Source organism: Taurulus bubalis (genome assembly GCF_910589615.1).
Source record: "Taurulus bubalis genome assembly, chromosome: 2".
Classification (NCBI taxonomy): domain Eukaryota; kingdom Metazoa; phylum Chordata; class Actinopteri; order Perciformes; family Cottidae; genus Taurulus; species Taurulus bubalis.
In genome coordinates, this window is record NC_136590.1 from 44,475,405 (window position 1) to 44,501,515 (window position 26,111).

The 26,111-nt window shown below is 40.4% G+C and overlaps 2 protein-coding genes across 2 annotated transcripts; one reads left to right on the plus strand and one right to left on the minus strand.

The window, feature by feature from the left end:
- Nucleotides 1–10,429: 10,429 nt before the first annotated feature.
- On the minus strand, nt 10,430–15,362 carry LOC306754029 (putative transcription factor Ovo-like 1; the record flags this gene model as incomplete). Its single annotated transcript, XM_079237941.1, has 4 exons — nt 10,430–10,752; nt 13,035–13,224; nt 14,878–15,104; nt 15,263–15,362. The coding sequence occupies 4 exons, from the start codon at nt 15,360–15,362 to the stop codon at nt 10,430–10,432; spliced, it is 840 nt and encodes a 279-aa protein (XP_079094067.1).
- Nucleotides 15,363–18,277: 2,915 nt separating this feature from the next.
- On the plus strand, nt 18,278–24,489 carry LOC306754030 (vasodilator-stimulated phosphoprotein-like). Its single transcript, XM_079237942.1, has 13 exons — nt 18,278–18,417; nt 19,973–20,144; nt 20,577–20,757; nt 21,146–21,194; nt 21,287–21,566; nt 21,752–21,849; nt 21,946–21,994; nt 22,111–22,153; nt 22,295–22,337; nt 22,962–23,045; nt 23,318–23,384; nt 23,707–23,764; nt 23,864–24,489. The coding sequence occupies exons 1-13, from the start codon at nt 18,413–18,415 to the stop codon at nt 23,908–23,910; spliced, it is 1,176 nt and encodes a 391-aa protein (XP_079094068.1). The 5' UTR covers nt 18,278–18,412; the 3' UTR covers nt 23,911–24,489.
- Nucleotides 24,490–26,111: the final 1,622 nt, after the last annotated feature.

Consider the following 26,111-nt stretch of genomic DNA (forward strand, 5'->3'; position numbering starts at 1 on the left):
CATCTGTTAGTGGTTAGAAGAAACATGCTCCCTTCAGGGCCAGAGACCCGTAGTATTTCCTGCCTTGCAGAGAGCAAGGGGGAGAGAGGCAAGGGTGGAGGAGGAGGAGACAAAGGGGAGAACAGAGAGGCACTGAGCATGAGGAGGAAACCCACACAGAGAAAAAGAAACAGACGCTGAGAGAGGGAGGGAAGGGGAAAGAAGGAGGAGGCTGCATGAAGGCCTCGTGCTCATACATCTGGCTTCGATTAGCCAGAAGAGAGCGTGGTGGTGAGAGAGAGGAGACAGAGGGGCTTTTATTTTTTTCGCACCTTCGGGGATAGAGAGTGATTGACCTATTTTTTTCTCCTCTATTGTCTTTGTTCTTTTGTTTTACTCCTACACAGTTCATCCACATTTCAAATTCCTGGATGCAACTTTGTTTTGTCTCCGTAGACGTAGAAGCACGAAGGCGATTCAAGGCGCTCCCCATTTCTCTATCTCTAACTATTTGTTTGCTTTTCTTTCTCCCTCTGTCTTATCCACACAAATGGTCTGTCGGTGCCAAGCATAACTTTACTGTTGCCATGTCTTTACTTAGTATTAAATATCAAACATCAAACATTACCAGCCAGAAATCCATGCTTCATCATTAACCATGTCTTTCCATTACTTCATCTTATTTTTAGCTACGTTACAATCCCTGAGAACAGGAGTTCATTTAGAAGACAGTATGTTGTGTTTTCTCTAACATTGTGTTTTCCAAGAACTTGTAAAATAACAACTATGGCAACAGCTGAAATATAGATTTCCTTTATGTGTCTTCCAGTTGCCGTGCACAGACCACAGCAGTTGAGTCGGATATTTAGTCTAGGAATCATTTCAAGAAGAAGTCTTGACAAGGCAGGATAGGACAATCAGATTAGGCAGAGTTCCAGAAAAGAGACACACATACTGTGGCTCAGTGTCAGCGTAGTTTCTCCAATCACTAGGAAATGCCAAGCATCCTTGATTAGCTCGTCCCCAGGGGCCCCATCCCCCAAGCGTTACCTTTGACTCTGATAAATGGGAGACAGACATGAGAAGTTCAAGTATATCTTGCATAAAACCTGCTCAGTATTTATAAAACAAACAAAGGCGCATTTCAGAATGGAAGTTGATCCCAGTATCTACAGCATTATTGCTTGATATAACCATATGTGATATATTATTTATGGACTCTTGTGCTTCTTCTCATGTAATGCCATGTCCAGGTTTATGATTTTCTGCTGGTCGCAATTGTAGTGTTTTTCTCCTTGTGTCACCCCCATACATTTAACATATAATCAGTGACATGAAATGCTAAGATTAGTGTTGCAGTTAGGCTAAAAGTCCAAAAGAGGGTGCCAAGCACCTGCATAAAGAGTCTGTAGTCAATGTTTCTATGTGTATATGCTTCGTTTTCTACGAGCTGTGGCTATTGGGTTCATCCCTGCTGGCATGTGCATTCATGAAGATGTGTTTGAGCCATTGTGCTCTCCACGGCCCCCTTTCCGTCCACAATGGTGACATATAACAACCGTGTGGCCATAGTTGTGCTTAAGATCCGTCTTTGTCCTAAAGCAGGCAACAAGTGAAGGAGAAAAGATGAACATGTCTTGTGGTTTTCCGCCGCAGCAGCCAATGAAGCAGAGAGGATGAGGAAACACACCTTCTGGAGCAAAGCTGCACTCAATATCTTGATAGCTTGCACCTCATATTTTCACAAGTAACAATCGTCTTTTAAAATGTGCATTATGTGCAAATGTGGACGAACCACCTCACAGGGTGAGTTAGGTGGGATTTTCCAGAACGACTCGTGTCTGTCAGTTTACAATGCTAAGGCCAGCACCGGCCTTTTTTCACGTGGGTTTTTGGGAAAGAACACTCGTGTCCCAGCTGTAAAGAAGGCTCAGCGGCAAACTATGCTAATAATCAGACATGTGTCTTCTTTCAGTCCATACAATACCAGTAATACTGGCTACCATTCGGCTATTCTTCTGCTCAGCGTATGATTCTTGGAACCATGATGCAGGAAAGGGATCAGGCTTTTATCCAATTTAGACGACATAATCCTTTTGGTCACTTCCAGGAGAAAAACTGCACTTCACACAGTGGAAGTTGTACAGCACCTGCAAACACTGGGTCTCAGCATGAACTAGCGGGTAAAAAGGAAGAAACCTCAGTGACCATCCTCTCCCAGGATGGACAGACGTGTAAGAGATGTAATGTGTAGAATGAACATAACACATTAAATCAATGAAACATATGACAGTGGATGCAATAGCATTAGTAGGACAAATAATAACAGCAGAAGTGGATATATTAGAGCATTTATTTACACTGCCAAAGTGTTAAAACATGCAGTTTGTGCTGTAATTGTCTTTCATCTTTCTCAGAAGTTTTGAAATTGTTTTATAATAGTCAGTGTATCTATGGGTAAGTCAAAGCTATGCAAAGTTAATTGAGGTTAACAATAACATGGCCTGTGAGTATGTGCGTAGCCATTTAACAGGCTTTGTTGTTTGCTGCCTCCGCACGGTCTGCATGAGCATCGTGTAACCGAACTGCTCCATCTCTCATACGAGTTGTGTTTGGTTTCATGTGTGTCTCGTGTTCTTTAGATAAAGACATAAATACGTAAATATGCTTTGAAGGAAAAAGCAGCACACAACTTTAGTTGTTAAAACAATTAACACTGTTCTCAACAAACAAAAAAAAAAGTTATGGATGGTTAATGGAGACCAGTTATTCATTGTAAATGTTTCTGTACAGAATATTGACAATAATGTGACTTCCCTGTATGACTGTTTATGTTTTGAATGGACTGCACACGTGTATCAGAGAATCAGGTCATCATAACTGTTGCAGTAAATCTTTTCAACGATGTGGGTTTCTTAAATGTAGCACTGTAGTGTCCCAACATCATTTGAATGCCATTAAAGAGGATATGACACCTTGACACCATTTTTTTTATTTTGCAATGTAAATTAACAATATCGAACATACATGGATGATTCATTCTTACCACTTAACTTGATCTTCCTAAAGTCTTTCCTTAAAAAACACCCACATAAGCCACTTCAACTAACTGCTGGGCCTGAGCCAGGCTTCCATGCTAATATTGAGTAAACTGGCCCTGGTTATCATGAATCAGTGGGGTGAGATTTGCATGAGAAAAGGAAAGTCCTGGAGGTTGTAGTTACATTCTCTGGTTACTTTCAGTCCGCAGTACCAGCAAACTGCAGAAGTTAACCATAGATCATTTTAAACTAGAAGTATCAATCCAAAAATATCCGTACTGGGATCAGCTTAGTATTCATTATTTGAAATGGACCGTACTAAGTCCAAATATGTGTCGTCATCTTAACCTTCCCAAAGGGTTTCTCTTTCATTGTGAAAGTCAGACATGCAGAGGTTACACATTTTTAAAAGTTACACACAAATCAGGTGAACTGCAGTGCTATCAGTCCGTACTGGCTGTACTGGCTGTACTGGCTGTACTGGCTCAGCTCCTCGGGCACGGCGGTGCAGCCTCGGGCGGAGTTGGGGAGGTAGGTGGGGTTAGCCGGGAGAGGGCCCGTTGACTCTGAGACGGTTCAATAGAAGACTTCCTCGCCACCAACCTTGAACAGTGGAAATGGAAATAAACAACAGCCAGGTAGTACATTGGATACAGAAGGGCTTCTTTTAGAATTCTACTTTCATTTTAATTGAATGCAAAAGTCCCCTAATAGTGAAAATACAGTTAGATATTGTGGTAATAAAACAATTTGCCAGCAGCAACCAGGAGTTCTCAAAAACCGTCCTCAAACAGTCATTGGTTCTTACCGCTCTTCCATCCCCACGTCTTCCTGCTGCTCTCCATCCACAGATCCGTCTGTGCGGTCAGCGTCGCTGTCCTCTTCCTCTACTTTAATGCCCATGAGGCGTCGGCAGCGCTCCCCGCTCTCCTGCTCCGTGGGCTCCACGACTATCGAGGGAAGACGCTCCCTCTTGTAAAGAAAGCCTTCGGGGTAGGAGCTGGAATCTGCATCTTCACTCAAGTTGGCTTCAGGAAAAATCTGGTCCAGGGAGGAGATGTGTTATGCTTTATGTTGGCCCAGTCTAAATATCATAAGATACAAAACAAACTTCACAAAGAATGTAGACAAGTTAAAATTTGAGACAGTGCTATTATATCGGGTCATGTCACATCAGTGGCGGCGATTTTTTTTGGCAGGGCCATCTAGTCCCAGTATGATTCAATGAAAAAAAAAGGTATCACGCATTACTACTTTGCATTTAAATATTTAACATTGATTCCAACACTTTGACATAAGAACATCTTATTAAAACAATTCAGTATATTATAATTAGGGATGGGCATCGTTTGGGTTTTTCACGATACCGGTGCCTGAACCAACACACAAGGGCAATTTTTTTTAATATTAACTGTTTAAAGTATACTATAAATATAAATAAATACACTTGACTTCAAACTACAGCTTCAAAATGTTTAACTTCGAACTATAAACAATATACTTAAAAAAAGAACAGACACAAGCATCAGGTGGCCTGTAGGGACCGTGTGCAACAGAACTACAAACTGCTGCTTTACTGGACTACACGTCATCATATCGATGGGAGAGCTTTGTTCCAACAAGCCGAGTACGGTCCGCAAAAGCTCCTGCATGTTTCCCCTGATCACTCTGAGCGCTGCAGCCCCGCCCCCTTGAGCCCCGCCCCTTTGAGCCCCGCCCCCTTGCAGTCTATGCACGCATACATGACAGAGAGCGGAGCAGTGAGTGACTCTGATCCGCGCTATTTTAATAAAGTATCGATACTAAAAATATGCAAAATCATATCGTTTTTGACGTACGGGTACCGCGCTACCTTTTTAGTATCGTGCAACATTACAGAGTAGTGTAAACAAAGTATTTCAATCGTCTCAGGCACCGAAAGGAAGCACCGAAATCTGCGTTGCTTTTGGATCTGGGAACAGGTGTTCTACCTGCAGTTTCTCAGCCAAAGGTCTTTTCTCAACTGGGTGTTGGAGGAGAGATTATACCGAGTTAGCGTTTGGTTTTCTGTGAAGAGCAGCGCTCCTGCTCACACTCGCCGCTGTCATGGTGTTATCATGGGTGGCGCCTCGTCTGCCCGAGACAGATGAGAACAGCCCTCCAGGAAGTCTTTTAGGGCGCTGATTGGATCAATTGTATGTCATTCATTTCTTTCTTTAATCAGTGATTGGCTAAACTGCATATTAGACCCGTCTTCCTTGGTCAGAATCGATCTAGCCCCACGACGTGCACTAGCAGCAGAGACGTGCACTAGCAGCAGAGACGTGCACTAGCAGCAGAGACGTGCACTAGCAGCAGAGGGGACAAGCAGGAAAAGCATATATTTTGCGCAGATATCCTATTTTACAAATATTACTGGGTATATTCACTAGCTCAAAAGCACAAATATTGACAATTTGTACAATTTATTAAAATTATTATATTTTTTATAATTAATAATATTGCCCTCTATTGGCCGGCCGCCACTGCGTCACATCCTTAGTAGCAACCAGCGCACAAACACAATTTCTTTGAAGAGAAGTGATGTTATTTGAACAGGGGAAAAGAAGGCAGGTCACTGTGCTAAAGTGAAGTCAAAGACCCTTGAATAAAGATTTCTGTTGTACCTGGTAAGCCTTGCTCTCTCTTCCCTTCTCTGGACTCTTCTCCATCTCAGATTCTGTTTGACTGAGAATCGTGCTTACGCTGCAAAAACACACAAAACACATTTTGGGTACATTTTGTCTGTGGTCTATATATATATATATATATATATATATATATATATATATATATATATATATATATATATATATATATATATATATATATATAACATATCAATACCATGACTGGCTCACTGACTTTCAGCAGTACAGAATTTAAAGATGCATTGTTTTGCTCCAAGTCAACAGTGATTTGAAGGTTTCAGCAATTAATTGAACTAGAAATCATTTACAATAACCACAAAATACTACAGTCAGACAGTCAGAGCAACCCGAGTTCAGGTTACAGTGGAAGAAAGACTGTTTCCATATGTGTGAGCGGTTTTGACAACAAGTGTAGGGATGAGGGGAATGGGGGCAGGGAAATAATGTCCCCTCCTGTGCTAATCTGCATGTAAGCACTTAATGACATAACAGGCCTAAACAACAAGTGACCACTCAACTCCAAGGATGGGGGAGGAGTGAGGGAGCTGGATAAAGAAAGAAGGCCCTGCAGGGTAATTATTATCACGAAGTTAAGAGAGCGTTTGATTTCCCTATGTGATGTTTACAATCCAATGTCATTTTTCATGACTTACAGGTAGCCATAAATACAGATGAAGGAAAGTACATAGTATGTTGATAATGTCAATATGGAGCATTGGAATAAAAAAGGGACACATCGATGTTTATGTTGGCCAGTCTGCAATCACAACACTTAACAATACGTTTTCAGCTCTATTGCAATATGAATGTAACCTACAGTATGAGTGACCTGTTATCTCAGTGTGTTGGTGTGTAATATCAATGCAGTGAATGTTATTTAAGGCTTGAATCAAGCCTCATTTTTACCTTAACACACTTCATTTCTCACAGCTGTGAGACCGTTGTGTAAAATGTCTCTTTAGAGAGTATTAAGTATTTTAGTTGTGTAGCTTACCTGTGTGAGGCAGGAATACAGCTCATCTTTACATTATTTAAAAACCCAGAAGATCAAAACAAGATGATTTTCCAAAAGTCTTCGTTTGCAGGTTGACCAGTCGATGCCGTCAGTCGCTTTCTTTTTTCCTGCCAGTCACAGGTGCATCTTCCTTTATTGAATCACACCCCAACCCTCCTCCTGTCCCGTTCAGTGACGCACACAACATTGCATATTCAGACTGAGGTGCAAACCTGCTTTTCAAGCTGACGAGCTTAGTGTCACCTTGATTTACAAACAAAGCCTTGATGTAACATGTGAGCACGCAGCAACACAAGGCCTCCTACATTCAGATTAACAAGTGAGCTGTACTGGCTACACACATTCATTATTTATTTTACATAAGGATTAATGCCAGAAGCTTTCCTCCAATTAACTCTTCTAACATCATTCAGCAGAGTTGCTGATGCTGTGGTTGGTTAAAACACTCCAAGATAAGGTTACCAAACAGGGACCTGCAAGGTTTTAGAGTAAATGCATGTCTATGCTGCCATTATTGTAGCAGAACTATTTGCAGATGTGTGTAGATAATTCAGTATCTGTCTCTCAATTTGCGTCCATAATAAGATAAAAAAAATATGTAAAAGAATCTTTAAATGCATACTGAGATTTATGAATGTGTACAGGAATCTGCAAATGTGTATTCAGAACCTGTGTGTGCATAATCAGACTAGATTCTCATGCGTGTGGAGATTTGTAAATGTGTTGACAAATCTGTAAAAGCATACATACATCTGTCAATGTGTAGATATTACGGCTGAAACTCCAACTCAGGCAGCCTCCCAATGATCCCGTTTACATGTGATTTGTACAACTCTTCAAATGTGTGGATATTTCTCTGTACCAGTCAGTTTTTCCAACCTACTTAAGATAAAAATACATTGAGACAGACTAAAGTTAGCACAGGGCCCTATTCTTCGTACCTGGCTTCCTGACTTAGCCGGCTAATTGTCAGGATAAGATGTCGTAGGTCAGGCTTTTCGGTTCCTCGAAGCAAGTTTAGAAAAATCACCATAGCAACACAGCCAAAAATTTAAACATGCTCCCGCGCAGGCTAACTGAACTTCACTGGATAAGCTGGCCACTCCCACCGGACAGAAAAGGCAGCTCCTTTCCTCATTGATGAAGGAGCGATATTAGTTATATTAGTTTTATAGAGAGAGAGTTCTTCCAGATCGACAAGATCCGTTCTCACATCATGATGACTTCCTGTACGAGCGCTATCCATTCTGCCGACAAGGAATCATTTATTTACGAGCTTCTCGAGCCGCGGACATTGATCACCACAGACGCAGCCAATCACCCGTCTCACAGACGTATGCATAGACTATCACCGCTGCAGGCTGCGCTGTTCTTAAGTTTATTTAGCGCTTAAGAAACCTATGGATGTGTTGAAAGCGCTCATAATTATATGACAGTGTTATTAGTACACCATACATATCAAGTATATTACTACCGACGGCAATACGACTTTACAACAAGTCACCGCTTGCCAGATCCTCTGTAGATTAACCACTGCACATGTTTATGGTTATCTACACTTCACACTTAACATATTATATTACATACATTATTTGCATTTTTGCACTCTCCTATTGTTTGTTGTTGCCGTTATTTTTAATTACACCTCACACACTTAATACACACATACATACTTGCACTCTTGCACTTCTACTGTTTAAGTTAATTCCTAAATTAATACGCTGTTCTTTCTTTTATCCAGCTATTTTATTGTTATTTTTTTTAGTATTGTATATATCTTATATATCTTTCATCCCTGTTGTTTTTATATCTTATCTTCTGTGTAAATGGCTGCTACTTGACATAAAATTTCCCCTTGGGGATTAAGTATATATTCATTCATTCATTATTGTAGAACATGATTAAGGTGATCGTGATAAGAATACAGGGAATCACACAATTTCTTTTCATTGCTTCAATTAATTGAATTTCTGATTATGAATAATACATACATACTGATCCGCCCATACACATATTCAAACTCCTAGTTATATGGTAATCTACACCTACATGAATATACACATATTGTACATGTATTGCGCATACAGTACATATATCCTCATAAGTATATATTTATTTGTATACTACTGCCAGCAGGCACATTTAAATAAATATAATCTGATTGATTTGGGTGATAAAGCGCTTAAAATTAGCCGATACATTTTCCCAACACTGACGCATTTAACTTATATGGAGATATAGTTTAAATGACGCTATGTTTAGATATATTTGCGACGCTTGTGTCTCGCAGCGGGGGCGGCGTTAAGCTGCGTTCACACCAACAACGTTGCAAAAACGTTGTGAATATTCGCAACGCGTTTGCTGTAAATGATTATGGTATTGACTTCCTCACATGCGTTCATGATCATCTCCTGCTTCTCAGCGGAGAGAAAAAAAGGTTCCTCTGAGTTTATTTGCCATTGTACTGTACTACAGAACATCGTGGTGTCAGTGCTCGATTATTATCCCTTCTGCAGAGGAGCGGGCGCATTTATCCAGATGACTATCGTCTGGTTTCAGCACGGATCAGCCGTGGAGAAACCGAGATAGCCTGATGTCAATCATCTCGTTCATTTAAGATGGAGATTAGGACATTTGATTGACTTTGTTGAGCCACGTATGAAGAATACCTCCCTGGAGTCCTCTGTTATATTGAGACATGGTAATGAATCAAACACAGAAGGAATCGCTTCCTTAAATCTAGCAACAGCAGGGTGTGGTTAAAGCAGTGAGAGGGTTCCTGTACTCTCTGACTGAAGCCAATCGAATCTAGGCCACCATTGCCGACATCCACATGAATATTGAAATGATGAAATCACCTACAATAATTACCTTATCAGTTTTAAGGACCAAACTTAATAGAAATTCTGAATACAGACCTTTAAGTCTTAATGCTGAGGACAATTCTGGAATAAATGATATACTGTAACCAACAAAGATTGATCAATTATACTAAAGATGCGGTAGAGGGGTTACATGATCAATTGGACAAAGCCAGTCGGATGGCCTGGCAAAACCGAACGGCATTAGACATGTTGCTGGTGGAGATGGGAGGGGTCTGCAAATGGGTTGGCTCTCTTGCTGCACTTCCACACAGAGTACTGCAGCGATGGCTGGATGATGGCTGGATGATGGCTGGATGATGGCTGGATGATGGCTGGATGATGGCTGGACCAGTACAACCCGACAAGGGGACAGGAGACAAACAGGGTTTAAATACAAGAGGAGGGTAACGAGGAACAGGTGGAAACAATGAGGGCAACACAGGTGAAAGGAATACACAATCAGGGAACAGGGCAGACAGACAATCACGGACGATCACAGGGGAGGAAGTGCAGGAACACAGAGGACGCACAAGACAAGGACTTCACAATAAAACAGGACACCAAACAAAACAACATCATAACAATAAAAACAGAAAGAAAACATTTTGATGATTCATTTTTATTATAACAACAAACTTAGTGCAGGAAAAAAAATATACAAAAACACTACAAGTGAGAAAAGCAGTGGATAAAAAGTAGTAATTTGCATTAAAAACAATTGACTAATGAACACAGAAGAAAAAGTGAAAAGTGGAACACAGTTGAATACAAAAATTCACAAAAATTCATTTAAAATAACAAATGGTCTGTTTACTCTGTCATTATGAATGACTTATATGTAGTTCAGAATGGGAAAGAGCCCTACATGTAGTATGCAGGGCTTGAGTACAACAAATAGGGGTTGAGCTTTCTGCCCGCTGGAGCAAAGGTGCTGTTCTCATGGGCCTGGCGGCGGTAGTACCTCCGGAGGGCAGGACTGCCGGGGTGGCACTGTCTCACATGGAGGAAGTACTCATCGGGGCGGCTCGAGGTGAAACCACAATCCTCACACACGAAGATCTTAGAGCGTCTTTGGCGGTAGGCGTACTGTTGTTGGACGCTGTGAATCTTCCTCATATGGGACTCCAGAGAGCAGCGCTGTGTGAAGGCTTTCTCACATAGCTCACACTTGTAGGGGCGGATACCTGCAGCAGAGGGAGACACAACACCTTTTAGTTGGGGTGTTTCTTCAACGACTGAATACCAAGGATGCTTCATCACCGATTCCTGACAAAGGAATATTCCAATGTCTTTGGATCATTCAAACAAGGACTAAGTCACACTTTTCTGACTATTTTTTCACCCCCGGGACTATTTTTCCTTTCTTTTCTTTCTTCTTACCGGTGACTCCCCTGCACACTTCATATGTAAACACTCATGCCACTTAACATACACTTTAACTTAAACACACATGTCACTTTAACATACACTTACTTTTACGTTATCTGTTTGTCTGAGCACTTCATCTTATACTTGATTTAATATCATTGCACTGTTGTTGTCGTTGATTGTCTCGTCTAACGTCTCATGTCTAATGTGTGCACCTTCCGCCTAGAAAAATTCCTCGTTTGTGTAAACATTCCTGGCAAATAAACAGATTCTGATTCTGATTCTGATGCGTATCCCCGCACTCTCAAAACATCCCAAATCATATGCGCACTATGCATTTCCTGTCCACAAAATTGTAAGTAAAGTAAACGTTCAGTTATTTCACCTCAGCAGTCTCCCAACATCTGTTTGAGTAAATTATCGGTAAGCGATTGTCAATCTAGTTGCTGAATCTTCACAGATCTTTGATCTACGAGACCTAATTAAAAAGTGTGTTTGTTGCACAGTGACAGACTGCTAACGCAGGCTATTAATAGCACTGAGACTGCACTGGCAACGGCAGGGAAAACAGTGTCTAGAGCCGGTAACTAGTTACGGCTTTATTTCCACCAACCCACAGTGAGCAACTGCTGGCAGTGGAACAACTAACCAAGACGGTTTAGATGAGTTTCATGTTGTTTATGTCGAGTTTGAAATAAGTTACAATCGCCGAGGTAAAATTGCTGTGTTTTTCAACATCCAACTCTGTACATTACAGCTTTATTTAGTTTGTGGTTGTTGGAACAGTGGAAAGAGTCTTTTTCTATTGTGTTTGAAAAAGCACATCAATTGTATGTTTTGTACATTAATAAACTATAATTGTACAAATTCCTGTTGATTTTATAGATATTTTAATTGACCTACATGTGCATCCTTTACATTTACAAACACCCATAGACTGTGTATAAAGAAGGACATCATGCTGCTCCCCATAAGTGAAGACAAAGCATCTACACTGCCCCCTGGTGGCTGGCTGCAGTATAGCTGTAAATCCTACAGCTTAATTGTCTCTGTTTGCCTTGAAGCCACAGACAGTTTCCTTGATATAAGTTTATAAAAGGCATACTTTTACTTTGTGTGTGTATCTATGTATGTATCTGTGGATGTATTCTCTTTTTTATTCTATTTCATCACATTTTATTCTATAAAAAAAAGCCTCCTGTGGACTGGTGTTGGAAATTAACATTTCGCTATATACACTTAACACAGTGCATCTGTTTTTGGGGGCATATTGTATGCTATGAATTCTAATGTCACTGTGATGTCAAAGTCAAACTAACCAATGCATAGAATTTAAGTTTCAGGACATTTACAGCCTAACCTTTCATTCATTAATAAACATTGAATTTGATCAGGTATTTCCTACAGATGTTTGTATTTATTTATTGAGATTATTATTTGTTTAAGCATGAATGCAGGGAGTAGGGCTGTTGGAAGACCTCCTAAAACAACTAATCAATTGATGAAGTTGCATCACAAGGAATAATGCAGACTGTGTTGCCTATGGCAACATTAAGGTGAGAGACAGACAGACAGACCGGGGACAGGAGTGTGGACTTCACTCACTCTTTCACCCACTCACTCACTCACTCACTCACTCACTCACTCACTCACTCACTCACAAGTTCCATGTCATTAACCATCCATGATATTTCATTTGTCAACCTAATAATATTCAATTTGGATTAATCAATCATGAAATCCAGAGTTATTTTCTTCACACCAGATTTAAAGTTTAAAGCTTCATGTTTGTTGCTGCTGAGTCTGCCTCTCTGCTAATATTTGTCATGGGCTGACTGACTCTGTGACTGTTTTTAGAGACCAGTCCACCACAGACAAACTCAAATGAAGCGGAAGGACTCTACACCACACTCCAACTTTCAGCCACAGGGACCGCCCAAATCAACACATAAAAAGTTCCTTATAGTAGCGTAAACTGAGTTTTACTGAGCACCATTTACTTTACAGCTATAGTTCAAGTTACATTTAAAAAATGTAGTATTTATAATGTGTGTGTGTGTGTGTGTGTGTGTGTGTGTTAGCAGGGTTCATTCCTGACCTGTGTGTGTTCGCATATGCCTCTTGAGGTCAAAGGTGTCGTTGAATCCTTTGCCACAAAATCGACAAGGATGTCTCTTCACCAAGCTGTGGCACTTCAGGTGTCGCGTTAGCATGCGCTGCAGGGGGAATATCTTGTGGCACAGCGAGCACACAAAGTCCCCTGATCCGGGGGAGGAGCGGGGCCGGGGCTGGAAAGACAAAAGTGCTTGTTGAATATGACAATAGGCATCAGGATTTTTCTCTTGCCTTATTTGTAACTGTCTCTTTCAGCACCTGAATAAACAGTCGCCCATCTGGCCTTCATTGTAGCCCTCGGCCATTACTTTGGCTGTCGGCCGTCGTTCCTCTCTTTCCTAAGCTGCCTACTGTCCCCGCAGAATGCTGTTATTCTGTGAACTTTGGTTATTAGCCTGTCACTAGACTTCACACTCATTTAACCTTTAAAGCCCCAAGGCATTTTTTAGGATTTAGCTCGAAATAGCATACCCAAACTAAAAAGGGTGTATCTCTGCAACCACAAGGGCTATTTGAATAATTCTGGTGTTATAATAAAGGCAACCCTTGTGAGCTTTTGGTCAGATGTGTAAATATTAGTATATATGTTGCTGGCTAAGAGTAAATAAAGATTGAAACACAGAACAAATAGAAGTTCCAGGTCCGCCTATAGAAAAAAGCACTTTCAGGATGATTATCTCCTTGAAATGATGCTTCACTAAGAAGAAGAAGAAGAAGAAGAAGAAGAAGAAGAAGAAGAAGAAGAAGAAGAAGAAGAAGAAGAAGAAGAAGCCCTGAGGCTCTCCAAATCATAGCACAATATGTGAACAGTCTCTCTGCACTGTTTTCACTTGAAAAAGTGAAGCAGAACAAAGTCAGATTGGGTAAAGTACAGAGAGAATTCAGGCGAGGTTTCCAAAATTTGCATTTCGGCACATTTGCTCATATTTTCGCGCATCTGTGACATTTGAATTTTTTCATGTAGCAAACCTTATATTTCACTTTCATATGACTTATGGTGCTAAATAAACTTGTATCAGTGTGGATTTACTGGGGGAAATGCATTTTTTCAACAAAAAAAAATAAAGTTTCAAAATGTGCTGACTCAGCGATTTATGTTGCTGTGTTCTTTGGTTCATATCTCAGTGATGCTTTGCAGCAGAGGGATTTGGTGAATAGATTTGGAATCTGTGTGGAATTGTCTTGCTTTTTGCTATTTGTCTTTTTCTAAAAGCACCAACCTACGGGCTGCTAGTTCCGGAAACATGCAGAGTGGGCTGACTCGTGACAAAATTATAACTATTTTATTTTAATAATTATTTTAGTTGGTGTTTGAGTTGTGTTGAAATGGCTGACTAATTATTGTAGCCCAGGTTCCCTTGTTTAATTTGATGTGTAGCATCAATATATTTGTTCATGATTATTGTAATGTTTTACACAGTTTAATTAAAATTTTAAAAAAGGACCTGTATAGGTCCATTCGGGGCTTTAAATCTCCAGTTGTGTTTCTTCTATCTTTTATGCTTTCCACTGAAGTGCTCAAGTCAATAGCAGGTCCTGCCTGCGAGTAATCTTTTAAACCTGCTCTTGCTGCCCTTTGAAGTATGCTCTTTTTCTTACTTGTAGTGGTAAATGCAGTCTAACATGCTAAGTTGCTGCCACCATGGATTACCAGCCCACATTTCCCAGTCAAAGTCCATCTCCTCCAGTCAGCTGTCAGCGTCTCTATTCACAACAGTCAGTTATGACACTCATCAATACACAATAACACAAAGTGGGTAGGGTGAGCATTCACATGCAAAGTCAACTTGCTCATATTATAGAAAAGACAAGATGGGGTCTCTAACCTTTGCTCTGTGAAGTGCCAGCGAAGTGGAATGGTAGATGGAGCGCCGCAGCATAAGTGTGGACCAGTCCGGCCTGATGTCCGCCTCCGGTGCTCCTGATTCTGCCAAAGGTGCTGACACTACCATTCCTGCTGTCCCACACCCTAAGGTGACTACTGCCGGAGACACAGTTGCAGGCTGTTGGGTGTCAGGACAGCAAGGCGTCTGCTCCATAGACATTTCATTCACTGAAAGAGGATAAAAGAAAACAATTGTTGTAAGTGAATTAACAAGATGAAATTAATCACACAATACTACATGATCTAGAGGAATAAACTCACTTGGATGTTCCCTCTTCACTTTGACATTTAAACTTAAGCTCTCTGAAGATACTGCAAATTCTTACCAAGTGTGTTGTCTTCTTTCCAGTCAAGCTGTTCTGGCTCTTTCCATTGCCATGCTCCACATGGCCCACGTTTCTTTTTCACAAGGAAAGACCTCGGCATCCTTTGAATTAGTTCTCTTTTTCTTCTACTTCTGTTGATCTTATATCTCGCACTCGATCTCTGATCCTTGCAGCGACACTACTTTTAGTTGTGTGGACCAACCTAGATATCACCGTTCCTCCAATCCTCACATCCAAGCCTCATCAGTCAACAACCTGCAGGTACAGTATGTCAGCTAAATCACAGCGCTCATTTCCATAACACTCTCTGGGAAGAGAAGGAAGGTTTGGAGCTCTGAAGAATGGGGGCGGGGGGTAAGAGGTAAGAGGCTCAGCACTTTGACTGGTGTACACCTGTGTTGATTGTGCGCGTGCGCCATTTTAACTGGTCCCCACTAGTTTTGCATTTCAGGTAGTGAGAATCCGGGGAGCTTCGCATTCAAGTGGCCCTTGGCATGCAAATGTTAGCCCCGGACCAAGCCCTGGCCCTAGACAAAGGGCACGGTTTGAGTAACAGGAACAAGTAGAGAGGAGCCACAGCATTAACTGCTAGGTAAATCAGCCCTTTCTCCTTTTAGCCTCTTTCTGTTGCAATTGTTTGGTGGGATTATGAAGCTTTAAAAATCCACACAAAGGCTATTCACACACACACACACACACACATTCAAGTACTCGCTGTCCGTTGACTGTGTTCTTTACATGATTGCACATACGTGATGTGTTGCTCCCTGCCACTGGCCCAGTGCATGCTGGGTCAGTAAACATACCTGGCGAATAAATGGTTCTGATTCTGATTCTGGGGGAAGGCTGAACAGAAAAGGTTGATGACCATGTCTAATTGTAATCACAGTCAGCGCATGCTTAGGAGCGAAATGAACTGCATGCATCTTATTTCACTGAACTCTGCATGGCAAATACAAATGCAGCTTGAGACTAAGCCCCATCATGCAAATAGTAGTAGAGGTCACTCCAAGAACATCAGGAGGATTGTGTACAAACTGTACAGTAGGATAAACACACCTCCGCCCTGGCTTACGGCTCGATAGTCCCACATTTCAGCTGTACCTTTCATAGTACTGTCCATGTTGTCCCACGGAGGAAGAAAGAAGTTATCAAAGTGGTTCATGTATATTAAAAAGGAACAGCTACACCCCTAGTTAAGTCTTTTTTGCGTTATATGGGTCTCCCCACATCACATTATCATTAACAGTTCATACTATTTACATTATTAGTTTGTGTATTCTTTCGATGCAGTGATTAAAGATGCCTTTTGATCATAACTCTCCTAATACTGTGTGATGATATGGGATGTCCTTAAAGGCCTGCTGGGACTGTTGGCTGTACTGTGTGTTGTTGCCCTCCTGAGCTGCACTCTAACTGTATGCAAAACAGAAGCCTGTGTGCAGCAGCATGGAAATTAAATGGTAAAAAGGTAGCTTCAGCATTTCTTTGTGCGAGCATGACAAAAAATGGCCTTGTGACCTGTCTAATTTCAAGCTTTTTGTCCACTGACTCAACTCTTAGCACTGGAAACTGTGAGATATGTTCACTTTGGATAGGGATGTGCTGTATTTACTGAGGGGACGCTGTGCAGTTGATCATTTCACTGACAGTCACCACTGTCAGCTATTCTTTAGTTGTATTTATTGTGTATATGATGCAAGAGATCAGATTTAAAAGGCTAGATAGTTTCCAGTCGGCCTCTTCACTGTCAAACTGTCAAAAACAAATGGGAAATTTGCACACACAGAAATAAAAAGAAAGGAAAGCACTGTGGTGTGTGGACTAGATGCTCTCTGACATGTGCATGTTGAGGGTGGGAGGTAACATAGCATGTCCTCTGGGTGGGTTAGTGACCCTCATGACATACACCACCCACTCTCCGAGCTGCACACACATGCATGAGTGTGTGTGCAGCCGGCACATTGTCCAAGACAAGATTTCAACATGACTTCTTTTGCATAATGCAGTCTAAGAAATGCACTGAACCAATTAATTACATTGGAGCTTCTCTTCTCATGGATTCTGATTAAACTGTTGTATCAATGGCTCAATCATCCAACTGCCTATTGAACTAAGATAAGAAGCTTTCTCAGATAAAAACTGATAAATATTGTTCAGGAATGTTCACTTTTGTATAATTGCTTATATGTGTAAAGTTTTAACCTTATTTCTAGTGATATTATGCTCAGGGTTGTCTTCAGAAAAAACTCAGTTCTTCTTGTGTTTAGTAGTGCTGAGAGGGATAACTCTGTTATGGAGTAACATGAACACCAAGTCCAGTACAGTTGATACTGCATACACAACAGCATCTGATTTCCCTTTGATTTGATAAAAAGCTTAATGGCGTTCGTAAAAAAAAAAACATCAACAGTGAGTTGCTTTAATAGGCAGTTCCTTCTTTGTGGCTTCCGTTACCCTTCAACTCCACTTCACTAAGCCTGACCCACATGCTGCAAAATGTACATTTAGTACTACCAGTTCTACTATTACTACTGCTGCCAATCCTGTTTGGGTCCATTTTAATACGTTCAGAATACAATAAAACTCTTTACTACTGCTGTTAGATAACGTAACTAACACGCAGAGTTTTACTGAACCGCCACATGCGATACCTCCAACTCTTTATCTGACGTAGTCTAAATATTGATATGAACAGGACTCATGACTAGAGTGCAAATGGGTATATCTTGTCGTCCTTCACACACACACATACACACACACATTCAGCAGGGAACCACTTGTACTAAAAGGTATCCCCCCCCCCCAAAATATACAAAATGAAATAAAGGAAAGGAGGAAAGCAGACAGAAATCAGAGCTATGCCACATGAAGACAGCAAAAGACTGAGGTGTGAAAAAAAGGATTTAAACGAACGAGTGAAGGAGACAAGAACAGGAAGAGAGAAAAAAAAACCTGTGTCGGAAATGAGAATATAAAGGCAGAAGTGCATGTGGTTGGTGTTAAACAATGTCATGAGAGAGAGAGCAGGGGAGGTGTGCATGATTGACAGCAGGTTAGATCGAATAGACGACGGTTGTACTTGTGAGAGAGGGGATTCAAGTTGATGAGAAGAAGCAGATTGGTACAAATATTGACTACAGCTGGAATATGGGGTGAGTCGTTTTTTAATAACAGTGATAATGCTACTCAACATTGTGTTTTTCTCCCAGATCACGTTGACTATCGTGCTTAAATAAGTGAAAATATGCAAAACAGTAGGATGCTGCTTTCTATCAACTCTATACTTTTAAAGCTGTATGGTTCTGCCTCCATTTCCTGCTGTGTGTCTGGAGCGCATGTTCCGCTTCACAGTCATCTTATACAAAAAATGACAATACCAGAGGTGGATTATCTGGATTTTCTGTGAAGAGAGTATGTTTAAAAAGTCTATAGCTTTGGAGAAGTTGGTTTAAATCGCTGACAGGTGAGACAATGCAGTCCATATTAGGTAGCGTTCTGCTGAGCACAGGAAGTGGTCAACACATGAGAATCGTTTCTGCAGGAAGTAAATATTTCCCCCAGGCTACAAACTTTGCAAAACCAAGAAGACTGAAACTGTCATAATGATTCATAGAGTATATACATATGTAAATAAGTGTTTGCAGTAGTTTACTCCTGCTAACACACCTCTATTTTCTATGTCTTTACTTTTTCTTGACAACAATCAAAATGATTAAATACATTTAAGTCTTACAAAGACCTCAGTGCATATATAACATATCCGATGCCAACCTATGTCTAGTACTTCTACAGTGGTTGAATGTATATCTACTTCAGTACTGAGATACTTGTACATTTGAGTATTTCCATTAGATGCTCCTTTAAACTTCTACTGTACATTACGACATTTCAAAGAGAAGTAACTACATTTATTTCTACAACTACATTGCACCTTTTGAATGTTTTGTTCAAAAATGACATTATATATAATTTATTAAAACAAGCTAGATTGTGTCTGCTAATATGTATCGGTGTAATCGTAAAAACATAATTTGTGTAGCAGCCACTCTGCGACAGATTGAGTGCATTTGCTTTGATACTTCCTTACTATTCCTTACTTACGTGTAATACAACACTTTAACTTGCGATAGAGTATTTTGACATTGTGGTATTACTTAAGTAAAGGATCAGAATACTTCCTCCACCAGCCAACCATGAAAGAGTTTTTCTTTTCAGAAAACACTTACTGTTGAGTAGGGCTCTCTATCTATCTATCTATCTATCTATCTATCTATCTATCTATCTATCTATCTATCTATATAGATAGATAGATAGATAGATGGATAGATAGATAGATAGATAGATCTTGGGATTGCGTTACACCAAAAGAGTTATGGATGTACATCCATATTTGTCTCTTTGTTGTCTAACCTTGACCACACCTTGACCATATTTTTAAAAAAAATGGTGAATCGCCCAATATTAATGTTCTATTCCATATTCTATTCAGCCCTTCATTCATAAATGCTTCCTAGAGGCAAGGTACACCATGAACAGGTGACCTTAAAACTCATGGAGAACCTCTTTCAGTTGTCTGTTTCTATACTACTACTACCACACGACATATCACCATACGCACTTGTTTTTTTGCTCTCCACTTCCTTCCACCCTTTTGGTTTTGTACTCTGCATCTCATCATCTGTTCCTCATCATTCCTGCGTCCCACAGTGAGTCCAGTATCTGTCAAGTGAGGGCAACAGTCATGCTGTACGATGACGGCAACAAGCGGTGGATGCCGGCGGGATCTGACGGGCCTTCCTTTAGCCGCGTCCAGATCTATCACAACCCTGCGGCCGACACCTTCAGAGTGGTCGGCCGCAAGCTGCAGGCCGACCAGCAGGTACAAGACACACACACACACACACACACACATACACACACCGCCAACAAGACAGTCACCTTCGCGTTGTACAAGTTTAGTGAATTCTGACCATCAGAGGCTAAGATGAGTGGGTGGCAGGGAACTGGAGCTCAGATTGGAAATGATTTCCTGTTCTCCTTTTGAACGATACAGTGTCATTACCACCCAGTGGATGTTAGTCACATTACAGCCCTTACACCTCAGGCCAGTAGTTCTCAAACTTTTTTTGTCACGCCCCACTTTGGAAGAAGAAAAATGTTCATGCCCCACCGCCCCGACAAAAAGCTGAGGCTTTTCTGCTGTTTTTGTTTTGGCAAAAAATGGATGGATGTACATGACATTATAAGCTATGACTCCCAAAGTCTCAAATCGTCAATACAGTCACTATCTTGTGCTTCCTGTTCATGCCAGGTGGTGATCAACTGTCCCATCATCAAAGGGATGAAGTATAATCATGCCACACCAACTTTCCACCAGTGGCGGGATCCCAAACAGGTGTGGGGGCTGAACTTTGGCAGTAAAGAGGATGCTGATCTTTTTGCCAACTCCATGTTGCATGCATTAGAGGCTCTCAATGCACCGGCGGGCACAGGTAAACGCAGCAATGCAAGAGGGCACTTTAGAACCAGTGGATTTTGCGATTGTTAAAATGTCTCTTGTGATAGTCCCGACAGGTAAAATATTTGTCTGTGCTAGTTGGTAATGGAAATACATCCACAATCAAGCAATATGTTGAGTGCTGTGCTCAATGAAAAGAGTGTTAGCTGACACATTACTGTCAGCTAACATCCTCAAATGTAGTTGCATATAGATATTTCATAAACTTGATAGCACCTATTACAATGTATACCATGAATGTGTGCTATCAAAATGATATTGAGGCTCAGGTTTAGTTGGGTTTTCTCTGGACATCTTCTCCTTTCTTTTTGTTTAAATGGCCTACACTCACACACACTAATCAAAACAATGTTTTTGCTCAGGCGTGGCTCAGACGGGACCATCTGTACAGGAGCTTGAACAGCAGAAAAGGTACCGTTTATTATAAGCGACACTGAGGCTGCAACTAATCTTTGGCTGTCTTGATTTTCAATGAACCGTTTAGAACATGTATGTCTTTCCAGACTAGAGCGCCAGAGGCAGGACAAGGAGCGTCTGGAGAGGGAGATGCAGACCCCTGCTGCTCCTCCCGCCCCACCGGCCGCTCCCCCCGGCCCACCAGCACCCCCGCCACCTCCACCCCTACCACCTCCCTCAGGGTCGTGCCCACCTGCCCCTCCACCACCTCCGCCTCTTGGGGGCACGGCTCCACCTGCACCTCCCCCGCCCCCTGCTGGAGGAAGTGGAGGTGGAAACGATCTGGCTGCAGCTCTGTTAGGAGCCAAACTGCGTAAAGCAGTCAAGGTAAGGTACAAGCTATGTTCACCTGTTTGTACTCCACCAACGCCTTCATGCATACTCGCTCTGCTGCATAGACTGTAGCAAAGATGAAGCACAAATGATGCATTTGGGTTTCCATGTTCTAGTAAATGACAGACTGAGTATGCTGATCTATGAACAACTTGACTAGAGGGGTCTTGTGTTTCCAGGATGAGGGAGCAGCCTCACCTCCCAAACCTGCAGCCTCATCTGGTGGAGGTGGAGGAGACGGTATAATGGGAGAGATGAGTGCCATCCTTGCTAGGAGGTACGTTGTTACAAACAAGACATGTAAGACAGATATGTATATGATGATCTGAAGCTAGGGCCTTCTGAATGTCTATTATACAACTATTTTATACAGGAGGAAAGCTGCTGATAATCCTGCTTCAAAAACCGTAGAAGCTCACAACGTAAGTCTCGTGTCAGTGATTTCATATTTGTTTAGCTTCCTCTCATTTGTGGAAGGAGCAGCATGATTTAAGATGAGAGTCGATGATAACTTTGGTTCATGTTTATATGACCACAGGAGGATTCTGACTCCTCAATATCAAAATTATCAGGAGCAGGAGGTGAGTCGTGTCTGCATTACAGTCACTGTACAGGTATCTTTTGAATAAAATAAGCTTCATATGTTAACTCATCAATCACATTTCATTTGATCTTATTGCCAGAAACTGTAATAAATAATACATATAGTCATATTTCATCAGAAATCGATGGAAACCCCAAAGAAAAATCTGCCATCAAGCCAAGGTAAGACGCTGATCAATAAAATGTCCACTGTCCACATGATTGATCAATACAGTCATCACATTCCACAGGCAGCTCTCATATTTAGTAGGGGTGGGAATCACCAGAGGTCCCAATACGATAGTATCACGATACTTTAGACCCAATACGATAGTATCACGATACTTTAGACCCAATACGATAGTATCACGATACTGCGAAATTATCGCGATACTGCGATATATTGAGTATTGCGATTTATTACCTTTTGTCAAGCAGACAAACTGACCAACACTGTCATAAATGTGGCATACACCTGACACCCAGACGTTTGATTTAACGCCGCATTTCTAATTTCTTTCTCCAATACCTCCATGTTTGTTTTGACCAACTTCCTCCCAATCACGCTGATCCGGGACCTCTGCTGACCTCACCACAAAACCACACAGCACCATCTAGTGGACTGAAAAAACAATTGATTTTATTATTCTAGGACCAAAAAGTTTCTTGTAGCGATACAATATCTCCACGCAAAATATCGTGATACTATTAATATTTAGTGCCAAATAGCAGTCTTCCCTGAGACATCCATGCACATTCAAACATTTTAGCAGTTGCCTAAAAGGATCTGCATGTTTTTGCAAACAGGCCCAAATTCATAACCAACAATCAGAAGGACTCCAACCCCAGCTGCACCACCTCTAGCTCCTCTAACTCCGCCACAGCGTCCAGGTATCAGTCCCACCTGCCACAGCTCTCTCCTGTCCTGAGAGTCTCCGTCTCAGTGCTCTTTGCTTTGAATGCTGACCTGTGAAATCCTTATATATATATATATATATATATATATATATATATATATATATATATATATATATATATATATATATATATATATGTTGTCATGCCTATGTACCTTCTGTCTGAAATAACATACGCTGCTTCTCCTATCCAGCTCTTTCTTGATCTCCAGAAGTCTGTTTTGCCAACGGTCTTTTCTATTCTAGGATGAAGGTGGTGAAAACGAACTCTGATGGTGGAGGAAATTATCCTGATATGGAAAGATTCAGACAGGTTGGTTGCTCTTTTAAACATAAAACAGCATCTGCACCTAGACTAACCGTAGAGCGCTGTGCTATGACTTTTTCATCTTCTTGTTTATAATCAACTTTTAAGTTATCAAAAACCACATCATTTTCATGGCACAGGAAATGTTGTGGCTTTTGTTTATAATGAACAAAGATGCTAGAAAAGTTCAGGATGCCACTAATGTGCCACGGTATTGCATAGATATGTATACTGAAATACTGATTGACTTTAATTACTTTAATCAAGGATTTGGCAAGTAAGAACTTTTAATTCCACGGTCTTATAATATTATTATATGTGTTTGAAGGAAATTCTTGAAGAAGTGAAACAAGAACTTCAAAAAGTGAAGGAGGAGATTATCACAGGTGAGCGCTACCTTGCAAGCTGTCTGTTGTCATTAGGTTTATTTATTAAGCTAATATTAAACACATTATTCGGTGTTATACACTGTTTTTCTCTTCCAGCACTGATTCAGGAGCTGAAAAGTGCACAGCCAAAAGGAGAAGACTGAAAGACTGAAGAATCCATCAGGAGAGTAATGTATAGATGTGAAAGTGTTATTGTGCAATACCTGGACAATGTATTTTACCTGATAGAAGTGAGCTATTTCTACATATCCCGACCGACATTGGATTTTTGAAGATAATTTAAATTTTTAAGAGTAAAACAAATCTGACAAAGAGATATTGGTCTATATTCATTTATTTGACATGAACATGTAACATTCACAAACTTTTATTTTAAAAGAATGCCTCTTGTGTTTCATATTGCATTTGAAGAATATCCTTCTAGTTTTGGACAAATGTGATGGAGACACGTCTTTTTTCTATTTTTCTAATTTCTATTCCAACCTTGTTAATACAGTCATACTTTGAAGCGGGTTTTAAGTCGTCTGAATGACGCAACACTAAGAACACGGACGACGTAAGATGATCTTTTTTGTAGTCCATCTTCAGAACATTGTAGTTTCACCGCTGCAGACCCACGTCACCAACGTCATGGCCGTCAGCTGTAATGGAGTAAAAAGTGCAACATTTCTTTTTGAAAGGACGAAGTTGTATGAATTATAAATACTCATGTAAAGTACAACTCCTTCCAAATTGTTCTTAAGTGCGGTATTTGGGAAACGTTGCTTTCTGCAACAAATCACATTATAAGCATTTATTCATGGATAATATGGCTGGTGGATCTATGTTTCTATGCCATGTGTAATAACTGTTATGTTACACTTTTTTTATCTTACATTATAATATTAAGATAAATATATTGGTATGAGTTTGCAATAGAAAAGTGTGTAAACAGATTTAAAAGAGTTTTTCAGTGGCTTTCACACTGACATGGTGTGGGAAAATTCTGCAACAAGAAAATATTTACTCTCTGACAAAAATCAAAACAATGGATATGTTTTATTTGAATATTTTATTCAACTTTTGAATAAAACATGCTTCAAATGTTAACTCATCTATCACATTTCATTTGATATTATTGCCAGAAACTGTAATAAATAATACATATAGTCATATTTCATCAGAAATTGATGGAAACCCCAAAGAAAAATCTGCCATCAAGCCCCTGAGCTGTCAGTCAATAAGCCTCACAGTCTTTGTGCATTTAGTGTATTAGAAGATAGATCATTTAAAGATACCACAATCAATAATGAACAGCAACTACAATATTATATATATATATATATATATATATATATATATATATATATATATATATATATATATATATATATATATATATATATATATACATATGAAAAGCAAAAAATCTAAATCATCTCTTCGATAATGGCATTACTATTATTAGGTAAATGGTCAATCTCAAAGTAACATCATGAAATCCCTGTTTAGGCTACACTGTACCTTTAAATATCCATTCATATATATTTTTCTATAATACATTTGTTTCTCCTATTTTCTATTCCTACTACTATATGATCGAATGTGACTATTTATCGGTCCATTAAAAACAAACGCTACGATCATGTTTCTCTGAGATTGCTGCTGCTGCTGCTGCTGCTGCTGCACAGCAACCACAGCAATTTGAGATGCATTGGCGCCGTCTTGCCTGCAGGTGGCAGTGTGTCTAAAGATCAGCCGCCACATCTATCTGCTCCCAAGAAGAAGAAAGCCGTGTTTTCCTGGGTGGATGGCCTGCTCTGGATCTAGCCTGTCAGAACTGCATTGAAACGAGAGCAACGTGGGATAAAGTCAGTGAAATGTGGGTTAAAGCCTGCTGTGATATCATGTAATGTCAAATATATCGGATCTCGCGATACGTTGAGGAGCCCGTAACGCATAATTAATAGGAATATGTATTTGACTGACGTTAACGTACCTCGCTATTAGCAAGGCTACATCAGTAACCTACAAGAAGGCATATGATCGCAAACGTAAGACAATGTTTACAATATTTCCAATTTATGACAGATACAGAATTCGTTCGTAACACTAGGATAGCTTTAACTACAAGTGACGTCACCGTATGGAAGCATAAGTATGTCTTTTTCACTGTAAAACACAAGCTAAATATGTGATACTAAGCTTTAACGTGTATTAGCAAAGTGACTTCCAACTTTGGTGACATTTAACGTAAACCTATTTGAAATTCGCGATTTCTGTTTAGTCTGTCGATGTTTCAGGTGCTCAGTTTATATAGATGCATTGTCAGATGTTTAAGTAATTAGTATATTTACATTTCCTA